The 20139-nt window shown below is 38.3% G+C and overlaps 1 protein-coding gene across 1 annotated transcript; it reads right to left on the bottom strand.

Annotated features, from left to right (window-relative positions):
- Nucleotides 1-2674: 2674 nt before the first annotated feature.
- Nucleotides 2675-7650, bottom strand: LOC132844472 (sodium- and chloride-dependent GABA transporter 2-like). The gene is made up of 11 exons (XM_060867945.1): nucleotides 7523-7650; nucleotides 6603-6743; nucleotides 6389-6476; nucleotides 6168-6300; nucleotides 5920-6054; nucleotides 5528-5631; nucleotides 5076-5200; nucleotides 3468-3580; nucleotides 3203-3340; nucleotides 2902-2960; nucleotides 2675-2776 (listed from the first exon to the last, which is right to left on the bottom strand). The coding sequence occupies exons 2-11, from the start codon at nucleotides 6724-6726 to the stop codon at nucleotides 2770-2772; spliced, it is 1026 nt and encodes a 341-aa protein (XP_060723928.1). The 5' UTR covers nucleotides 6727-6743; nucleotides 7523-7650; the 3' UTR covers nucleotides 2675-2769.
- Nucleotides 7651-20139: the final 12489 nt, after the last annotated feature.

The raw sequence follows: 20139 nt of genomic DNA, 5'->3' as shown, positions 1-20139 counted from the left end.
ACACCCTGGATGGAGTGTCAACCCATCGCAGGGCACACACACACTCTCATTCACTTCGGACAATTTTCCAGAGATGCCAATCAACCTACCATGCATGTCTTTGGACCGGGGGAGGAAACCGGAGTACCCGGGGGAAACCACCGAGGGGAGAACATGCAAACTCCACACACACAAGGCGGAGGCAGGAATCGAACCTCCAACCCTGGAGGTGTGAGGCGAACGTGCTAACCACTAAGCCACCGTGCCCCCGAGTTAGCTTCCTTTTAAACTTTAAGTGTACAGTGAGAGAAAAGAAGATTCTAAACGCATTTTTTTGTGCTTATCTTTATCAATGATTCTGGAGGCAATTCTTGTTAGAACACAGAGAAATTAGTTTACAAGCACTGGCTATTACACTGTCATAAAACAAGCAATTCTAAAAATGAAACATTGCCTCTACTGTCAATCCATCAAATATACTTTATGTACAAAGTGATGATTTGATCTAGTATTGGCCTACATTTTTAGTTAGCAAAAACAAAAACTTAATTCCATTCATTGGGTTTATCTGGACTTGCTTACACAAAGAAGCTTAAAATATAATATTTAAAATTTAGCATGAAATTCCTTAACAAATGCCTGTGTGTAAAATTTATGTAGAAGGAGACAAATAGTTCCCCCACAGTGGACAAGTGCCCTAAATCAACCACTGTGCTTTCACTTCAAAGATCTGTTTGCCCTGGTGATACAGTTGTTAAGCCAATAAAACCTGGGTAGTTTTTCCGGGGAAGTTTTCTTTCTGGGGTGCAGAGAATGTGCAATCTCTATAGATGGTCAAAGGATAGACGTTACAATCAGTAAGTATGATGAAAAACAATAAGCAATCAATTTCATTGGATATGTTAGATAAGAGTATAGGAGGCTTAATCATTTAGTGAACATACCTGCTTAAATGAGCCACTGGACGTGAGGAGAGCATAGATCATCCAAAGAGGAACCAGTAGAGTTGAAGAGAGTGTGAAGTACCAGCCAATAGCATAGCCCCACCAGGGGTATTCAATTATATTGTTAAACTTCAGAGGAGTGAATTTCACCAGAGAGAAGACAAGTGTACCCTAAAGAAAAATATATACTTTTAAATTCAAACCCATATTATCTATATCTCTGTAAATGTATGAGATTATTAGACTTCTCAATTATCCAGTCTGCTGCAACAAGAGCTCAAATCCTCAGCCACCATAGAGAACCCTCGCTGGAATTCTAGCCACTTCCGGACGCACAAAATATCATCAACTTACCCTTGCGTTACCAAGCCATTTGTTATTTGCTCTGGTCTCGCCTGTGTTGCTCTGGTCTTGACCTGTTTTCTGTATTATGAATTTGTGCTATATTTTGTTTTGATTTTATCGGATTGTTTGCATCGCAGACTGATTTTATTATTGCTAAACTCTTTGCCTGCCCTTTGTTTATGCTCTATTGCTACCGTTTTGGATGTGTTTGCTCTATTCTTCATTAAAGTATTTCTGATCTACCACATATGGATCCTACTCAGTGTTCGTTAAATCTGCTATATTCTGTAGCACATGTTTTGTCCTGTTCAAATTTTAGTTTTTGTTTTTTTTAAACATATATTTTTAAACATGTAATGGCATTGATCAAATCAAGTGAGAATCACAGAAGGTTGCCTAACCAAACATGATAATAACTTCATTATCATTTTATCCCATATCAACATCATTTTATCCCATACCAGTTTTCTCACTTGCAATAGGGTGTCATTTCAATGGCAGAATTAGAGTTGGACTTAATTTCCAACAACAACAAATAGAGCCACTGTCAAAAATACAATAGCACACACTATTGCAATTTCACAGCACTTACTTCCTGTGAAGTATTATCTTGTAATTACTTTTTCAGGGATTATAGAGCCTTTGTTTTTTATTCTATTTTCATTTTCTGTTTCTGGATTCTTGCTTTTTGTCTAGTTTTGCCAGTTTGTACTAGGACTTATATGCCTGCTTTTTAAATAGTTTTCGCCTGTGTTAAACAGTGTTCTTTGATGCATGACATACAGTAGGACCGGTACAGCCAACAGACAAAATTGAAAAATAAAACATTTGGACTGTGTTATAAAGAATGCTATGATGCAACATTGCTTTATTTTTAATAAATGTGTGCTAAAAGCACATTGGAGGAAAATTGAGGGAAACATGAGAAAGTATGGGAATACTTTATATGACCCTGTGCTGTTGGCCTCATGATATAACTTGTGTTTTCAGGTGAGTAATATTGCAGATTTCTAGTCATTCATCTGTGGTCATTGTGAGAATAAGTGTGAAATACATGTACCTGTTAATGCTTATTAACAACTGTGTATTGAATTATTGAAACATATCCAGCTTTCTAGCTATATAACACATTTATGGTCATCTTAATCTACTGTACCTTTTCTAATTAGAAAACACTGACTGATAGCTTGAAAATAAACATGAATTTAAATGCATAATTAAACTGTGAGACAAAATGTTTATTACTTTAAATGTCATGAAGCATATACTTGAAATGTAGGGCAGCAAAGCTACTGTACATGAAGCCATGATCACAAAATGTAGGGGCTCTGCATCTATTATCAGTAGCAGATGAGTTGAGTTTTGTTTAAAGTAAGCAAAAGTCAGAACACATTTTCAGGTACTTACAGTGCAGACTAGAGGAGTGATGTATTTCCAAGAGTATTTTATTAAGAACCATGGTTGATAACCAATCATGTCCTCAATGTTATTATACATGCTATCAGCCCCTATAAAAAAATGAATAATACATTGACATTACCATTATTCTATTCACTATACACTCACCTTATAGAAAACTGATTCTGCAGTCAGAACTATTTCAAATTGTAAATGCCTTATGTGGAGAACTCACCATACACCCACCCTATACACACTGACTGCAGAATGGCGAATAAAAGAAGTGTCATCCCACTGCAGCAATAGGAATCAAACAGCTGGAAAATATACACGCCACCCTGGAGAATGAAACTAAGAGTCAGAATACAATTCAAGATGAATTCTATGGATTTTACTATAGCTCACATTTTAATGTGATCAATGATAATAGAGTGCAAGATTTAACAATGATATTTTAACAATCAAGATCAATTTAACAATGATAATAGAGTGCAAGATAACATTATATTTAGGATGATGAAAAAAAGGATAATGACCTCTGTTACCATAACCAGCCCAATGAGGAAACTCCCAACACAGATAAAGAGCAGGGTGAGTTCACGCCGATAATCAAGGAGTAAGTAGGAGGGGTACAGGTCAGTTATAGCTGTCATAAATGTCTCCAGGCCCACAAACTAAACAGAGGGGTTGACAGAAAAGACATATAAAAATTACACTCACATCACAAGCTTTAAAGATTAAAATATGGATAGTGATTAAAATCAGTGAAGAGTGCTTTTAATTGTCTTTTTTTCTGCTGACCTCAGTATCTAAGCCTAGCAAAACTATCATCAAGAAAAAACAAATGGCCCATAGTTGTGGAGCAGGCATCATCGCTACTGCCCTGGGGTATGCAATAAAGGCCAACCCTGGACCTGGGAAATCAAAATAAAATTAATCATATATAGATGTACGGAAGCGTATTGCATTCACTTGAGGAAAAAAAATCTCTGTTTTTCTGAATTAACGATTTAATTATCTCAGAATTATGAGATCATTTTTCATGAATAAAAAAAATCTACTCTGTTTTTCTGAATTAATGACTTAATTATCTCAAAATTATGAGATCATTTTTCACGAAAAAATTTTTTTTGCTCTGTTTTTCTGAATTAACGACTTAATTATCTCAAAATGGTGGGCACGGTGGCTTAGTGGTTAACACGTTTGCCTCACACCTCCAGGGTTGGGGGTTCGATTCCCACCTCCGCCTTGTGTGTGTGGAGTTTGCATGTTCTCCCCGTGCCTCGGGGGTTTCCTCCGGGTACTCTGGTTTCCTCCCCCGGTCCAAAGACATGCATGGTAGGTTGATTGGCATCTCTGGAAAATTGTCCGTAGTGTGTGATTGTGTGAGTGAATGAGAGTGTGTGTGTGTGCCCTGCGATGGGTTGGCACTCCGTCCAGGGTGTATCCTGCCTTGATGCCCGATGACGCCTGAGATAGGCACAGGCTCCCCGTTTGAGACATTGGGAGATACTGCTGTCTTTAAGTAACATAAATGGTATTGTTATTAGTGCGTCAACTTTGCACAGACACCTCAAGACTTTGCCCCTGTTCAGACGAAAAGAACATTCTGATCTGCTTGACATTGCTGTGTTTCTCCAGGATCAGTTGAGCCGATATGGTATGCTTCACGGTAGCCGTATCACCATTTGTGAAAACCCGTCGATTGCACCATTGATGCAGATCCCATATGGTTTGAGTTTATCATATGAATCAACATGCCATAAAAAGCATGGGGATCCAGTATTTTCAACAATTGCCTGATTGTCTCTTGTGTCACCACATAGCCAGCCTGAATGCATTTCAGATGCATCATCTTATATCCGTGAAGCATACCATATCGGTTCAACTGATCCTGGAGAAACACAGCAACGTCAAGCAGATCAGAATGTTCTTTTCGTCTGAACAGGCGCAAAGTCTTGAGGTGTCTGCGCAAAGTTGACGCACTAATAACAATACCATTTATACTACTTAAAAACAGCAGTATCTCCCAATGTCTCAAACCCAAAGTAAAATAAAACCGGATTAAACTTGAAAGGCGAGACATGTTTACTTCCATGCAATCCACATTAAGTCGTTAATTCAGAAAAACAGAGCAAAAACTTTTTATTCATGAAAAATTCTCATAATTTTGAGATAATTAAATCGTTAATTCAGAAAAACAGAGTATTTTTTTTTTTATTCATGAAAAATTCTCTCATAATTCTGAGATAATTAACTCATTAATTAAGAAAAACAGAGTAGATTTTTTTCCTCAAGTGAATGCAATTCACTTCCGTATAGATGACACCTGTAAATGTCCAAAACATCAGACTTCCTGGGTATGTGTATTAGATGGAACTAGTTGAAGCAGGTTCTATATTCAGTCACCTGACTCTGCTACTGTTGATATATCTGTCTCCTGCTCATAAGCCATGAAGCCCAGCACAGAGAATATGGCAAAGCCAGACACAAAACTGGTCCCACTGTTCAACAGGCACAGATAAATACAGTCCCTGCAAAGCAAAAATACAAAGAGCTATAAAAGACCAGCCAAGTTGTCTGGTTATGTGTAAACATTTTGTAAAGGAATTGAACAATGAAGCTAACAGCTATGGTACCCCTATATCATTTGAAAAATAAAATATCTGTTTTCACATACTCATTATTATTAACATAACATCTAACATTAATATCAATAATTAATTCATTAATAAGAACACGTGTGTGTGTGCGTGTGTGTGCATGTGTGTGTTGATCATTTGATACAATTTCATGCAAGGCCCAATGTGCACAACCCTGGCCCTGCAGTAACCCTCTTGAAATGAGCTGATTTCCCTCACTTGTATAAGTTGTTGTTGTACTTGTTGTAGCTTCCGAGAGCAGTGAGGCAGCCCATGCAGAGCGCATAAGAATAAAAAATTTGAGTTCCAGCATCCATCCACACCTACATACCAGGAATGAAAAATTACTCAGCAAGCATCTGTAGTATACAGAAACTACAGCAGACTCTTTATTGAACCAATTACAGTAAGTGGGAAGTAAGTATACTGAAACTTTATTGTTGTTGTTATTGTTGTTTAATATACTTCCAGTACATACATTTACATCATCTGTACTCATAAATATATAAAAATGTGTATTAATAAAAAGAAATACACTGTATTTGGGACACTACAACACAGAAAATTCTAATGCAAGATCCTGTATTTTAACAAAAAATTTCTATTTTTACCTGTGGGTCTTTGAGACGTGTAAAATCTGGGTAGAGGTAAAACCTGATACCATCAGCAGCTCCCGGCAACATGAGCCCATTCACCAAAAGCACCATCAACATAACATAAGGAAAGGTAGCAGTGAAATAGACCACCTGAGAAAGAAAAATTCTGCCTCATTCAAAAGATTTTGCCTTGAACTAAGGACATCCATAATCTTCTAAGTCCATCATCAATACCTTCTGAATATGTGTCATGAGGCTCTCACCTTCCCTGTAGACTTCACTCCCTTCCAAACACAGAAGTAGCAGATGATCCAAGACAAGAGGAGACACGCAGCCAGCTCCCACCTTATACTGCCTAGCTCATGTACATTGCCAGTGAGATTTAGCACTCTCCTCCTGGAAACATAAGCCATATTTAGGCAATAACCTTCTGATGCATGTAATAATGCAATGGATTTATTGAAAATACAGTATAAAAGCTTACTCCCAGAACTCATGAACTGGTGAAGTTGCGTTTTCTGGTATAGTCAAGTTGTTAAAATCCTTCTTTTTATCAAATTCAACACAAAGTTCTGTTAAGGAGAGAAGTTCCATTTAAATTATTATAAAAAGAAATTCTAAAATAGCACATTTACATAGTCATTATAATGGATAAAGCTGATTTTTTGTATGTGTGGTTTGTATTAATATAAATGTACCAGTGTTCCAAGAATTGTTGCAGCTAGCCCAGGGTAACTCGGTACTAAAAGAAGAAAAAAGATAGAAGAATGCCCAGGCCATAATGATAATGTAGTAGATGCAGGAATACAACAGGACCACCATCGTTCCATACCCCAAGCCTGTAGATAAATAAAACACAACTTTTTAAAAAAGTCTCTGAAATCTGACCAGGAATTTGTTTTTTCTTTTTATCAAATATTAGTTTACTACTGTACGGTGGCTGAGAAGTGCAAAACAAATTAAGAAATCTGAAAACACATTAACAAATCCGAAAACACATTAACAAGTCAGACAACCCAGAGGTTGGTATAGTTTGTGAATGGAAACTTACCGATCATCGGACGAGACACCTTTCATTCACCTGTATATCTTTAATGACAGGTGTCTTGTCCAATGATCGGTAAGTTTCCATTCACAAACTATACCTAACTCTTCCAGGTTGTCTGAATTGGTGCACAAAACACATTAACAAATCAGAAAACACATTAACAAATCAGAAAACACAACGACATTTCAGACAACCCGGAAGAGGTTGGTATAGTTTGTGATTGGACAAGACACCTGTCACTCAAGGAATTCATGAAGTTCAACAGTCTGCCGCAGGGAAAAGTTGGAATGGATGGATGGAATGGATTACTGTGGATTAATTCTGTTATTTTCTTATATTTAAACGGAGAACACATTACAAATAAGATTCCATACCTGTATATCTTGAGTGACAGGTGTCTTGTCCAACGATCGGTAAGTTTCCATTCAAAAACGATACAATGTCTGAATTGGCCTTGTGTTTTCGGATTTGTTAATGTGTTTTGCACTTCTCGGCCACCTTAGTTTCCTTTGCAAAACACTTTTTCATTAAACGGGTACATTATTTTACATTAAACAGGTAATGTCTCACCTTGAAACAAAGGGCAAATTTTCTTCCAGCAGGTGATGCCACCCTGACTGGTATATTGACCCAATGATATCTCCAGGAGAAACAGTGGAATGCCACAGGCAAACAGGAAGACCAAATATGGTATTAAAAACACTCCTGAGGAAGACAGAGACTATTCTGATAATAGGGACTCAAAAACAATATATTTACAGCAGCATAATATAATATATATTTCAGTATACTATAATCAGAAAATAAGCTAAATAATATGCTTTACCATAGAATTTAATTGCTGTTAATTAAGTGGAAGCAGGTCATGCTTAAAAAAGACAAAACATCAGAAGCATGTCTTAAATAAGACATAGAGCAAATAGATAAACTTTTATTTAGACAAAATGTATAATGATAGAATGTTTATGAATAAACAATTTTATATAATGAGGAAACTATTACTAGCATAGGGAAAAGTAATAGGTACCGAATATAGGGCAAAGACACATGCCATTCGGGAATAGAACTAGAATTTGGATTTATTTTCACTCCAACCATTAATTCAGCCTGATTTTGCCAGCAAATATGTCTCGTTTTGCACATCTACACTGTAAAACATGATATTATGTTTTTCTATTTTTCTGCATGTATAGATGTGAATACTGGTATATACATGTATTATATACATGTATACATGCGTTTATTCTGAAAACATACCACCTCCATTCTTGTAGCACAAGTAAGGAAACTTCCAAACATTTCCTAGGCCAATGATTTGTCCAGCAACTGCCAGAAGAAATTCAACTTTACTTGACCACTGGCCTCTATCCTTAATTTTCACCAATGTATCAACTCTTCCTGAGTTTGGGTTTGACTCTAGTAAAGACAAGGCCATCTCTGGATTGTTACATATTGCCATGTCACTGAAAGAATATAAAATCGTATTTTCAGCATCTCCATTACTAAGATAGTGACACAAATGAAAAACAGAACAAAATGTTACAAAATATTATTGATGTAGCACATTTAGAGATAAGTCTGTTTGACATTAAACTTATTTGAAATAAAACATGGATAAGCACAAAATGGTAAATATCAAAGACAGCCAGAAAATATATTTAAAAAAAATAAATAAATAAATAAATAAATAAATAAAAATTTCATCCCATTCATAAAAAATGTTTTAGGTATGAATTTCACAGCCTTGCGGCCCGAGGTTCAATCCTGAGTTTAAACATTGAGTTTTTGTATATGTGTTATGGTAGTGCTAAAGGAACTACATCATCAGCCCCAGCTTGTCAAAAGTTTCACTAATCACTCACTTGTGTCTTGTATTGCTTGTTAATAGCCCTGTTTAAGTTCAGTATTTGACTGGCAAGCTTTTAGTTGTTTGTTGACATGTTACTGCTCATATGTTTGCTGATTTATGTTAATGGTTCTCGTTTTCAAGGTTTCATTTGTTTTGTTTATTTTTTAAAACATTTGCAATTGCATTCATCTCATACCTTTCCTGACAATAAGGAATAAGCAAAATACAGATTTACACATTCTATCGAATGCAGTCCTTAAACATCTTTGGCCTGCAGGTCATGTACTTAAACATCTTTGGCCTGCAGGTCAAGCACTTAAACATCTTTGGCCTGCAAATAAGCTGCATATGGATATGATGGATTCTGCTTTAATCCTGTACACTTCCACAAATCAAACCCACAAATTGATTATTGCAATGGACTCCTTACTGGGATCCCCATCAACAAACCTAATGATTCCTGTATCATTATTGTTAACAATTGTTCTGCTAAAATAATTATTGAGTAATTTTTAAACACATGAGTAAAGAGAGAAAATGATAAAAAAAAAAAAAGCACTTGAGACTACCTGATGGAGGGAGACAGAAGTGTAAGAAGTCCTTGAATACTAAATACTAAAACTTGGGTGATTTATTAAAAAACACTGCTTATCTTCCTTGGAATAAAGAATTAGCTGCACATCACTCTTATATATCAGGCCCCAAGTTGCTGGAGTAGGTGAGTGCAACTGGTTGAACAGCTTTTCTTCTGTGAGGCATTTGAATTTGCTAAATTATCCAAGGAAATTTACAATTTGAAAAGTGGCAATTTTCAAAATGAAAATTATGAATAAATGAATTACCAGAATTAGTATGATTTAGGAGGTATAGGAGCAGTACTGGGGGGCGCAGTGGCTTAGTGGTTAGCATGTTCGCCTCACACCTCCAGGGTTGAGGGTTCAATTCCCGCCTCCGCCTTGTGTGTATGGAGTTTGCATGTTCTACCTGTGCCTCGGGGGTTTCCTCCGGGTACTCCGGTTTCCTCCCCGGTCCAAAGACAAAGGCTGATTGGCATCTCTGGAAAATTGTTTGAGTGCGTGAGTAAATGAGTGTGTGTGTGCCCTGCGATGGGTTGGCACTCCGTCCAGGGTGTATCCTGCCTTGATGCCTGATTACGCCTGAGATCCCCGTAACACCAGGTAGTTCGGATAAGCGGTAGAAAATTAGTGAGTGAATGAAACTATTCATTTAGTAATAGTTTTTGTGTGCAGCTTTCAGAACCTTCTTTTTTTTCCCCTATACACTGAATTCATGATATTGTACATGTCTGTTTGACAAAACAAGTGTAAAGTGTTTGCAGTCCAGCTCAATGTCAGTATCTTTATGAGTGTTAATATCATTCCAATATCCTATTCGAATATCAAATTTTTATATGAACTACAGTTAATATTTCCTTTAAAAAAGTTTCAAATTATAGGGCTCTTTCTGGTGATTTTTCAGTTTTGGTTCTGGGAGACATGAAGTAAAGGAAATGAAAGGAAAGAAAATGAAAGTTATAAGGGACATTTAACAGCTTTTATGTTAGTTAATAGGATATAAAAATCTGGAAAAAAAGCACGTCCAGTATGTCCAGTATGATTGGAGCTGCTAGGCAAATTTACAGAAGCCTTGTTGATGTCAGTGAATTACAATAGTCCAAATAATGTGAGATAAGTCATGAATAACTTTTTCCATGTCCTGAAAAGATGGAAATTTCTTACTTTTAGAAATCATTAGTTGATTAGTTCAACACACTGTTTATTTGCTAATCAAATCTGAGGGGAGTTTAGAATAAAACATCTTCAGCTATGGACTAAGACATTATGCCATATAATCCTAAATTGTTAATTGTCCATGTCTCAATATCTTAAATGCATGCACTGTGATATTGCATGGGAGCTTGTACATTAAAAAAAACAGGTCCCAGTTTAGATCCTTGGTGTAGTGTTGCTGCCTCTTAGCCTTGAGCAAACAAAACTAAAAGTTTGCCTATAAATTTGAGGTTGTGGTGAAACATTGCAGTCAGCAAGAAAAATGCAAATCAGCTAGTGAGCACTCATACACTTCATGGGAACCCCTTTACACCTCTACATTCATGCAGCTATCAGATGGCTAAATCAGCTATATCAGTCTAAATGAGTCTACCCTGTCAGGATATATCTATAAGCTTGAGCCTTGTCAGACTGGTCGTGGAGGTGGTGTTGCCACTAGAATCTTTAATGATTTCCTCACTGTTACTCAGAGAATATGTCATAGATTTAATTCCTTGTTCTTAATGTTGCACATGCACACGAAAAAATTCCTCATGTCTCTTGCTCTAGCCACTGTGTATAGACCCCCAGGACCATACACTGATTTTCTTAGAGAATTTGCAGATTTCTTTCAGACCTATTGTTAATTTTGATAAAGCGTTAATTGTAGGAGACTTTAACATTCACGTTGTGTTGTAATATAGTAATTTACCTATAGGTGTCACTGTTCTACTATGCCATTAAGTGTATCGCTGCTGTTACAGTATGTTACTTTCTGGTTACTTCCTGCTCTGCATGCGGTGAATAAAAAAAACACGCGAAAATTTCAACAGGTTATGGGCCCAGATTCTCACTAAAAAAGGTTGCTTTTCCACGGGATTTTGTGTGATATAAACAGTGTTGTGGAATTCACAATGGAGGATAGACTGTTTATTGAAAAGCTGAGCGGGCCAGAGAACTGGGCAACTTGGAAATTTCAAATGAAGGAAGGAGAAAGCATAACTGAACATTTGAAACGAATGAAAGAACTAACTGACCAGCTAGGAGCGATAGGTGCTGTGATTGAAGAGGAGGATCAGATTGTAACACTGCTGGGTAGTTTGCCATCAAGCTATGCTACAATTGTCACTGCTCTGGAAACTAAGTTGGACGATTTAACGCTACAGTTTGTTCAGCAAGCATTAATAAATGAAGAACAAAAGCGAATGTCTACTGATGGTAACTATGGTGGTGCTGTGTCTGGTGGTGCATCAGCGATGTGCGTTTATCTCTAAAGAGACTAACCAGGATAAAGTGACACAACAGGTCGAGTGGTTGATTGACTCAGGAGCATCAAAGCATATGACGTGTCATGAAGAAATTCTCCAAAACTATCAGCAGTTTCCAAAACCACAGTCAGTGAAACTCGGTGACGGCAGAGTGGTCGATGCCCTAGGACTTGGTAATGTTAAGCTGAGAATGACATTCAAATGTCAAAAATGTCACAATGTTTGATGTGCTGTATGTTCCAAAGCGATCCGGGAATCTTTTCTCAGTGGGAGCTGCTGTTAGAAGAGGAAAAAAATCTTCAAAAAATCTCGCTGTTACATCTGTAGTAAAAATGGAGATCTCCGAGGAATGGGAACACAAAGCTCTGATGTCAGCTGGATATCGAGGGAAATTCGCCTAACTGTCATTGTGCGTCAAGTGCATTAGTAACAGCCAGCGTGTGGCACCAGCGACTGGGTCACACCACCAAATTGAAAGAACTTAAAAATCTGGTGAATGGAATGGACTTTTCTGCAGAAAAAGAAGTTCTCTTCTGTGAAGCCTGCGTTGAAGGCAGCTGTCTACACAAGCCAGTTGGAGAAATCCGTTCCAAACGCAAATTGCAGTTGGTTCATAGTGATGTCTGTGGTCCCATGCAGACTGAGTCTATTGGTGGGTCAAAGTATTTTCTGACTTTTATCGATGACTATTCTAGATGTTGCAAAGTATACTTTATGAGGCAGAAAAGTGAAGTGCTTAACAAATTCAAGGAATTTGAGAAAACATTCTCCAATGAGTGTGGAGAAAAAGTGACAATACTAAGAACGGACAATGGTGGAGGATACACATCTAAAGAATTTCAAGAATACTTGAAGGCTCGAGGTATTCATCATGAAACAACTGTGCCTCACACACCTCAGCAAAATGGTGTGGCAGAAAGAAAAAAAATCGCACTTTAATTGAAGCAGCAAGAACCATGCTCTCTCATGCTAAATTACCAAAGACGTATTGGGCAGAGGCAGTAGTGACTGCAGCTTACATACAGAACAGGCTGCCCACATCTGTTCTGAAGCAAGGGACACCCTACCAAAAATGGTACAGTATGATAAACAGCCAAATGTAAGTCACATGAAAGTGTTTGGTTGTGTAGCTTATGCACATGTTCCAGACACAGAAAGAAGAAAACTGGACAAGAAAGCTGTGAAGCTACGTTTCGTGGGATATGCCAACAATGCAAAGGGCTACCGATTGTTCGACGAAGAAAAAAGAAGGATTCTATTTCATCAGGATGTGATCTTCAACGAGTCAGACTTTGACTGGAAACAAGAAGTGGATATTTCTTCATCGGAGAATGAAGTTAACGTGAAAACTGACGAGACAACATCAGTCGATGTTACTGTCGATGAGACTGCTAGAGAAGGCGGCAGAATCAGAAAACCACCCAAGAGATTTGGATATGATGAGTTTGCTGATCTGGTGACAGTTGATCATTATGCTGGTGTTTGTTGTGTTGAAGAACCAAGTACAATGAAAGAAGCAATGATGAGTCAACGCAAAGGAATGGCAGGATGCAGCTGATTTGGAATATGAATCGCTGTTGGAAAATGAGACGTGGGATTTAGTTGAGCTACCAAAGGATCGGAAGGCTATAGGATCAAGATGGGTGTTCAAAGTCAAGCATCAGAGTGATGGACGAGTGGAAAGATATAAGTGCAGACTCGTTGCTAAAGGATACTCACAGAAGTATGGTGTTGACTACGATGAGACTTTTTCACCCGTGGTAAGATTTAACTCGATTCGTACATTACTGTCTTTCGCTGTTCAGAAAAATCTACATGTACATCAGATGGATGTAGTAACTGCATTCCTGAATGGACATCTGGATGAGGAAATTTACATGGAACAATCAGAGGGATACATCAAATCAGGTGAGGAAAGTTTGGTATGCAAACTGAAGAAGTCAATATACGGGATGAAGCAATCTCCTCACTGCTGGAGCAAAACCTTTACAGAGTTCATGAAGAACATTGGCTTCAATCAGAGTACATCCGACCCATGTGTGTTTGTAAGATCTCGACAGGAGCTGGAGATATTAGCTGTGTATGTTGATGATCTGATACTAATCACAGAGTCGATGGAAAGTATGGAAGGGCTGAAACTTGCTCTTAAGAAGCGCTACAAGATGATGTACATGGGAGAACTTTCCTATATCTTGGGTATCTCTGTCATCCAAGACAAGGAGAAGAAATGTATGTTTCTTCATCAGAAGCATTACATTGAAGCAATTCTTTGAAAGTATGGCATGAATGATGCTAACCCCGTTGCAACCCCAGCTGATGTAAATCAGAAGTTGAAAAAAACGACAGTGTCAGTAACTACCAGTCTATGGTAGGTAGCTTACTGTATGCTGCTATGGCAACACGTACTGACATAGCACAAGCAGTGAGTGTTGTATCAAAGTTCAACGCAAATCCAAGTACTGCGCATCTGACAGCTGTGAAGAGGATACTACGGTACTTGAAGGGTACAACAGAACTCGTTCTCAAGTATGAGCAGTCAGAATCCGGAACTTTGATCGGATTCTCAGATGCTGATTGGGCTGGAGATCAGGACGATCGTCGATCGACAACTGGTAATGTGTTTCTATTGAGTGGAGGAGCCGTGAGCTGGCTCAGCAAGAAACAATCAACAGTTGCTCTTTCGACAGCGGAAGCTGAGTATGTTGCACTTAGCCAAGCATCTCAAGAATGTGTCTGGCTTAGACGACTACTGAGTGATCTTCGAATGGATGCTACGCCAGTGGTGATCCTGGAGCACAACCAAGGAGCCAGTGCAATTGCAAAGAATCCAGTTGATCATTCAAGAACTAAGCAAATAGACATTTGCTATCGTTACATTCGTAAGTGTGTGCAGAATGGACAAATACAAGTGCAATACTGTCCTACACATAACATGAAGGCAGGCATCTTGACCAAGCCATTGGTAAAACAGAGGTTTGAGTATCTTAGAAGTGAGATTGGACTTTGTTTCATTTAAATCTATTTAGTCTAACTATAAAGAGGCTAGACTGTGTTTAGTGTTAACATGGCAATAAAGGGACAAAGAAAAAGATATTACTAGTATAGTAGTACTAGTGTTAGTATAGTTTATTGTAGTAGCACTAGTGTTAGTATAGTTTATTGTATCTTGACACTATTGGATATTTTCCTTTGTTTTGTTTTTGTCAAAGGTAATATGTTCTGAAAGGGACATGAAAGAGTTAAATTAAATTAATGTCACGTGATCATGGTGGAGGGTCACGGGATTACCTGGGGAATAGGAATATTAGTCACCTGTTCACTTAGTGTGGTAGAGAGAGGGGGTGAGTCAGGACGATGTATTCTTTGTTGACCATATACATATACTCATACACAACTTTTGAAAGAAGAAATATCTGTCTGTGCAATAAAGAAGGGACTATTAACACCTGTTTGCCTCACGGATTCTTCATATGCGTCGCAAATGCATCGAGTTCCTGCTTCAGCCTCTCAGCGGCCTTTTACAACGTAAGATAGCCGCTACATTTTGTCAACAAAGAAACTCCACTTCTTGGCGGACCCATCGCAAAGATTGAACATCGCGACGCTGAGTACAGGATTCTGCGCAACGGAGATGAGATGAAATAGAAGCTAAAACGTCAACAAGAAAGGTCCAACAAAGCTCCAAAGAGAAGCATGCAAACAATCACCGCATGGGTAAGCCTGTTGGGCTTTTTTCTAATAAGCTGTGCTGTTTTGGAAAGCGCGCTGTTAGTGAGCAGTACGTCGTTTATCCATTGGGGATGATCGCGCGGTTGTTTTGTTTGTTGTTTGGCTTTAGTTGGTTTTTCTTTTTTGTTCAGAGCTCTGGTCTTTGAAATTAGTTGTTTGTCAATTCGTTTGTTGTGGAAAATAATGTTGCGATGTTTTGAAAGTTGATGGTGTTTTTCGTTGTGATGTTGTAAGAAGTTGGAAGTAAAGCGTGATATGATTGTTGTTGATGCATTGGAAAGCACACGAACATGAGTGAAGTGAGTGCTGATGACGTCATGGATGGTGAAAAAAGAGTAACCAGACCCACTGCAAAGGCCTTGGCGAACCACATTGAAAGTTTGCAAAAGCAACGAAAAACAAAGGTGAATAAAATTAAAGAGTGGATTCCAAAGATAAAGAATCTGATGACAAAAAAGGAAAATTCCTCTCAGGTGCAAATGCTGTTTGAAACTCTTGTTGAACTTTGTGAAAATGCCAATAAACTGCATGATATATTGATTCCTTTACTTCCTGAAGATGAGCAGGAAAAACAAAATGGATGGTTTTGGAGCATCATGAAATATACTGATACTTTTAAAGATGCAGTTCAAAAGTGGTTGAAGACGCCAGAGGAGAATGCTATAACTGTTCAGTGTGAAACTGGTGCAACACAGGAAGAGTTTACTATTCCTCAAGCGACAGTTCAAGCTTCATCCATCGTTACATCAGATAAACTACAAGATGACATTAAACCTAATGATAGTGTCTCAAATGTGGGCAGCAGATCATCTAGAAATCAGAGCTCAATTAGTGAAAGAAGATCTGGGGTGTCCTCTACTTCTTCTGTACGTCTCAAAGCAGAGGCTGAGTTGGCTGCATTAAAGGCACGACAAAAATTGTTGAAGGATAAACATGAACTGGAGGATCAAGAAGAGCAGCTAAGAAAAAGAAAGGAACAACTTAATCTGCAAGGAGAAATTGAAGTTCAAATGGCCAAACTGAATGTTTTAAAATCTCAGAGTGTGTCAAGCGATAAATCTGGACATTCAGGAGGAAAACTTTCCAACTTGGAGTCAGATCGAAGGAAAACACAGAGTCTTAATGCCAGTGCTAAAACATTTGTTCCTCAAAAGTCAGTAAATGTGAATGGATCAATGCATGACCAATTAGGATCCGGAGTAAGGCCTAATGGAGGAGTTGTACAACCGAGAGTACCCTTACAGCCTCCAAAAGGGTTGCATCATCCTTCTGGACACCAAACAGTGGAGCAAGGGACACAAGGAAATGCATTGGGTCCACACGTTGAAGCGCAGAGCAACATTTATGGGGTAATGAGAAAGCAAAATGAAATAACAACGCTCTTGTTAAAACAGCAATGTTTGTCATCTTTACCCAAAAGAGACCTTAAAGTGTTTGATGGTGACCCTTTCCAGTATCATGCATTCATGAGAGCTTTCATGAACAGTGTTGAGAGTAAGACTGATAACTACAGTGATTGTATGTATTACCTTGAACAATATACTGTTGGTCCCCCAAGGGATTTAGTACAAAGTTGTCAGCATATTGACCCACACAGGGGATATATGAGAGCCAAAGATTTGTTGCATGAACATTTTGGAAATGAACAGAAAATTGCATCTGCTTATATGAATAAAGCTCTGTCATGGCCTCAGATTAAAACTGAAGATGTTAATGCTTTACAAGAATACAGTCTTTTCCTTAGAGGCTGTGGTAATGTCATGGAGGAGGTACAATATATGTGTGAGTTGGACATGCCAGCCAATATGATGATTATTATAAAGAAACTCCCTTATAGACTTCGGTATAAATGGAGATCAATGGCTTGTGAATTACAAGAAAGACACAACCGCCGAGTTACCTTCATCGATATTGTTAACTTTATAGAGCATCAAGTCAAAGTGGTAATGGACCCAGTGTTTGGAAATATACAGGATGATCCTGTATTAATGAATAAGGATGTGAAAAGAAGTAAATTCCTTTCTCGTCCTGGAATAAAACGAACCAGCTTTGCTACCACTGTGATTGCTGCAAGCAAAGGAAGTGAATCAGGAAAGGTAAAGGTTGGCCCTGATAAGAAAGAATGTCTCTTCTGTGAAGGTGCACACACATTGGGTATGTGTCCTCAGTTGGGAAAACAATCCCACAATGAGAAGTTTAGCTTCTTGAAGTTAAGTGGAGTTTGTTTTGGCTGTTTGAGCATTGGGCACATAAGCAAAGAATGCAGAAAACGTCTTTGTTGTGATGTTTGTGGTCTTAAACATCCCACTTTGCTACATATCTTTCCAAAGGAAAAGACTCTTGATATAATCGAGAAGAAATCAAAGATGGCAGTGAATGATGTTTTGATTTCCAGTGGTCTTACTGGGGCTGGTGACTATGATTGTAAACTCCCAATTGTGCCTGTACAGATCAAAGCCAAGAAAGGCAGTAAAGTTGTTATTACTTACGCCTTTTTAGATCAAGGGAGTACAGCTGTGTTTTGTACGGAGAGTTTAATGAAGAAACTTAACCTCACAGGAACCAAAGTGCGGATACTTTTAAGAACTATGGGACAAGAAAAGGTTACTAGTAGCTATGCTCTGTCTGAAATGGAGGTAGCAGGATTGAATGGGAATGACTTTTGCGAATTACATCGAGTCTACACACAAGAAAGTATGCCTGTTCACAAGAGGAATATACCTAAAGAAAGTGACCTGCAAAGGTGGCCCCATTTAAAGAGTGTTCATTTACCTGAGATTGGGGCAGGGATTGAGCTGTTGATTGGAACCAATGTTCCTAAAGCTTTAGAACCATTGGAAGTCATCCGCAGTGTGAATGATGGACCCTATGCAATCAGGACAATGTTAGGATGGACTGTTAATGGACCACTATCTGGAGATACTAATGATGTAAATGATTGTGCTCAAACAATCACAGTCAATAGAATTTCAGTTCTGAATCTGGAAGACATATGGCAACAGCAGTTTAAAATGGACTTCCCTGAATGTAGCCAAGATGAACAAACTAGCTATTCAAGAGAAGATCAGAAATTTATGGAAATGGTGGTAAATTCTGCTAAGCCTGTTGATGGGCATTATGAGATTGGCTTACCTTTGAGAAAGAGAATTCATATGCCAAATAATCGGAGAATCGTAGAACAGCGTGCTTTACATCTAAAGAAGAGACTTCAAAAGGATTCTGTCTTTTTTACTGATTATAAAGATTTTCTGAAGGATATGGTTTCCAAAGGTTATGCAGAGCAAGTACCTGCAAAGGATTTGATGCGTAGCGACGGACAAATTTGGTATATTCCACATCATGGGGTCTACCATCCCAGGAAGAAGAAAATCCGTGTGGTTTTTGATTGTGGAGCGAGTTTTCAAGGAACATCACTTAATGCTCAGCTCTTGCAAGGACCAGATCTCACCAGCTCACTCATTGGAGTTGTGACGAGATTTAGAAAAGAACCTGTGGTGATTATGGCAGATATCGAGTCAATGTTCCATCAAGTAAGGGTACCACCCCAAGATGCTGACTTGTTAAGGTTTCTTTGGTGGCCAGATGGGGATTTAAGCCAAGACCCTACTGATTTTAGGATGTTAGTGCACCTATTTGGAGCAACATCATCTCCAAGCTGTGCTAATTTTGCTTTAAGGAAATGTGCAGAAGATCATAAGGAAGAGTTCAATAAGGAAACAGTGGATACAATTCTACATTCTTTTTATGTTGATGATTGCCTTGTTTCAGTTGCAACTGTTGAACAAGCGATGACATTATACCAGGAACTTGTATCCATATGTGCCAAAGGTGGATTCAGGCTAACAAAGTGGATGAGCAACAGACGTGAAGTCATGACGGTAATACCTGAGGACCAAAGAGCAAAGACAGCAAAAGACTTGAATATTGACCGGGAATCTCCGTTAGTTGAGAGAGTGTTGGGTATGCAGTGGTGCATTCAGTCTGACACATTCAAGTTCAAGATTGTAATCAAAGACAGACCTATGACTCGAAGAGGAATACTGTCCATGATTAGCTCTGTCTATGATCCTTTGGGAATTGTGAGCCCTGTACTATTGTCTGCTAAGAAAATATTGCAAGATCTCTGCAAAGGAAACATAGGATGGGACGATGTCTTGCCTGAATTAGTGGTTCAGAAATGGAAAAGCTGGCTTCAAGAACTTCATCTTCTGGAAAGCTTTGAGCTTACGAGAGGTTTAAAACCTCCAAACTTCGGTGACATCACCTTTGCACAGTTGCATCATTTTTCAGATGCAAGCAAGGATGGCTATGGAACTGCGACATATTTGCTAATACGCAATATGCATTCTCTAGTGCATTGTGCTTTTATCATGGGAAAGTCAAGAGTAGCCCCAATGAAGTTTGTTACCATCCCACGTATGGAGCTCATTGCTGCTACAATGGCAAGCCGTATGGATGTTATATGGAAGAAGGAATTACATCTGCAGCTTCAGGATTCTGTTTTTTGGACAGACAGTGCTTCTGTTCTTAAATACATCAAAAACGAGACTTCACGATTCAAAATCTTCGTAG

Source organism: Tachysurus vachellii, chromosome 4 (assembly GCF_030014155.1).
Source record: "Tachysurus vachellii isolate PV-2020 chromosome 4, HZAU_Pvac_v1, whole genome shotgun sequence".
Classification (NCBI taxonomy): domain Eukaryota; kingdom Metazoa; phylum Chordata; class Actinopteri; order Siluriformes; family Bagridae; genus Tachysurus; species Tachysurus vachellii.
The sequence above is the reverse complement of the archived record's forward strand: the minus strand, read 5'-3'. Positions and strand labels throughout refer to the sequence as shown.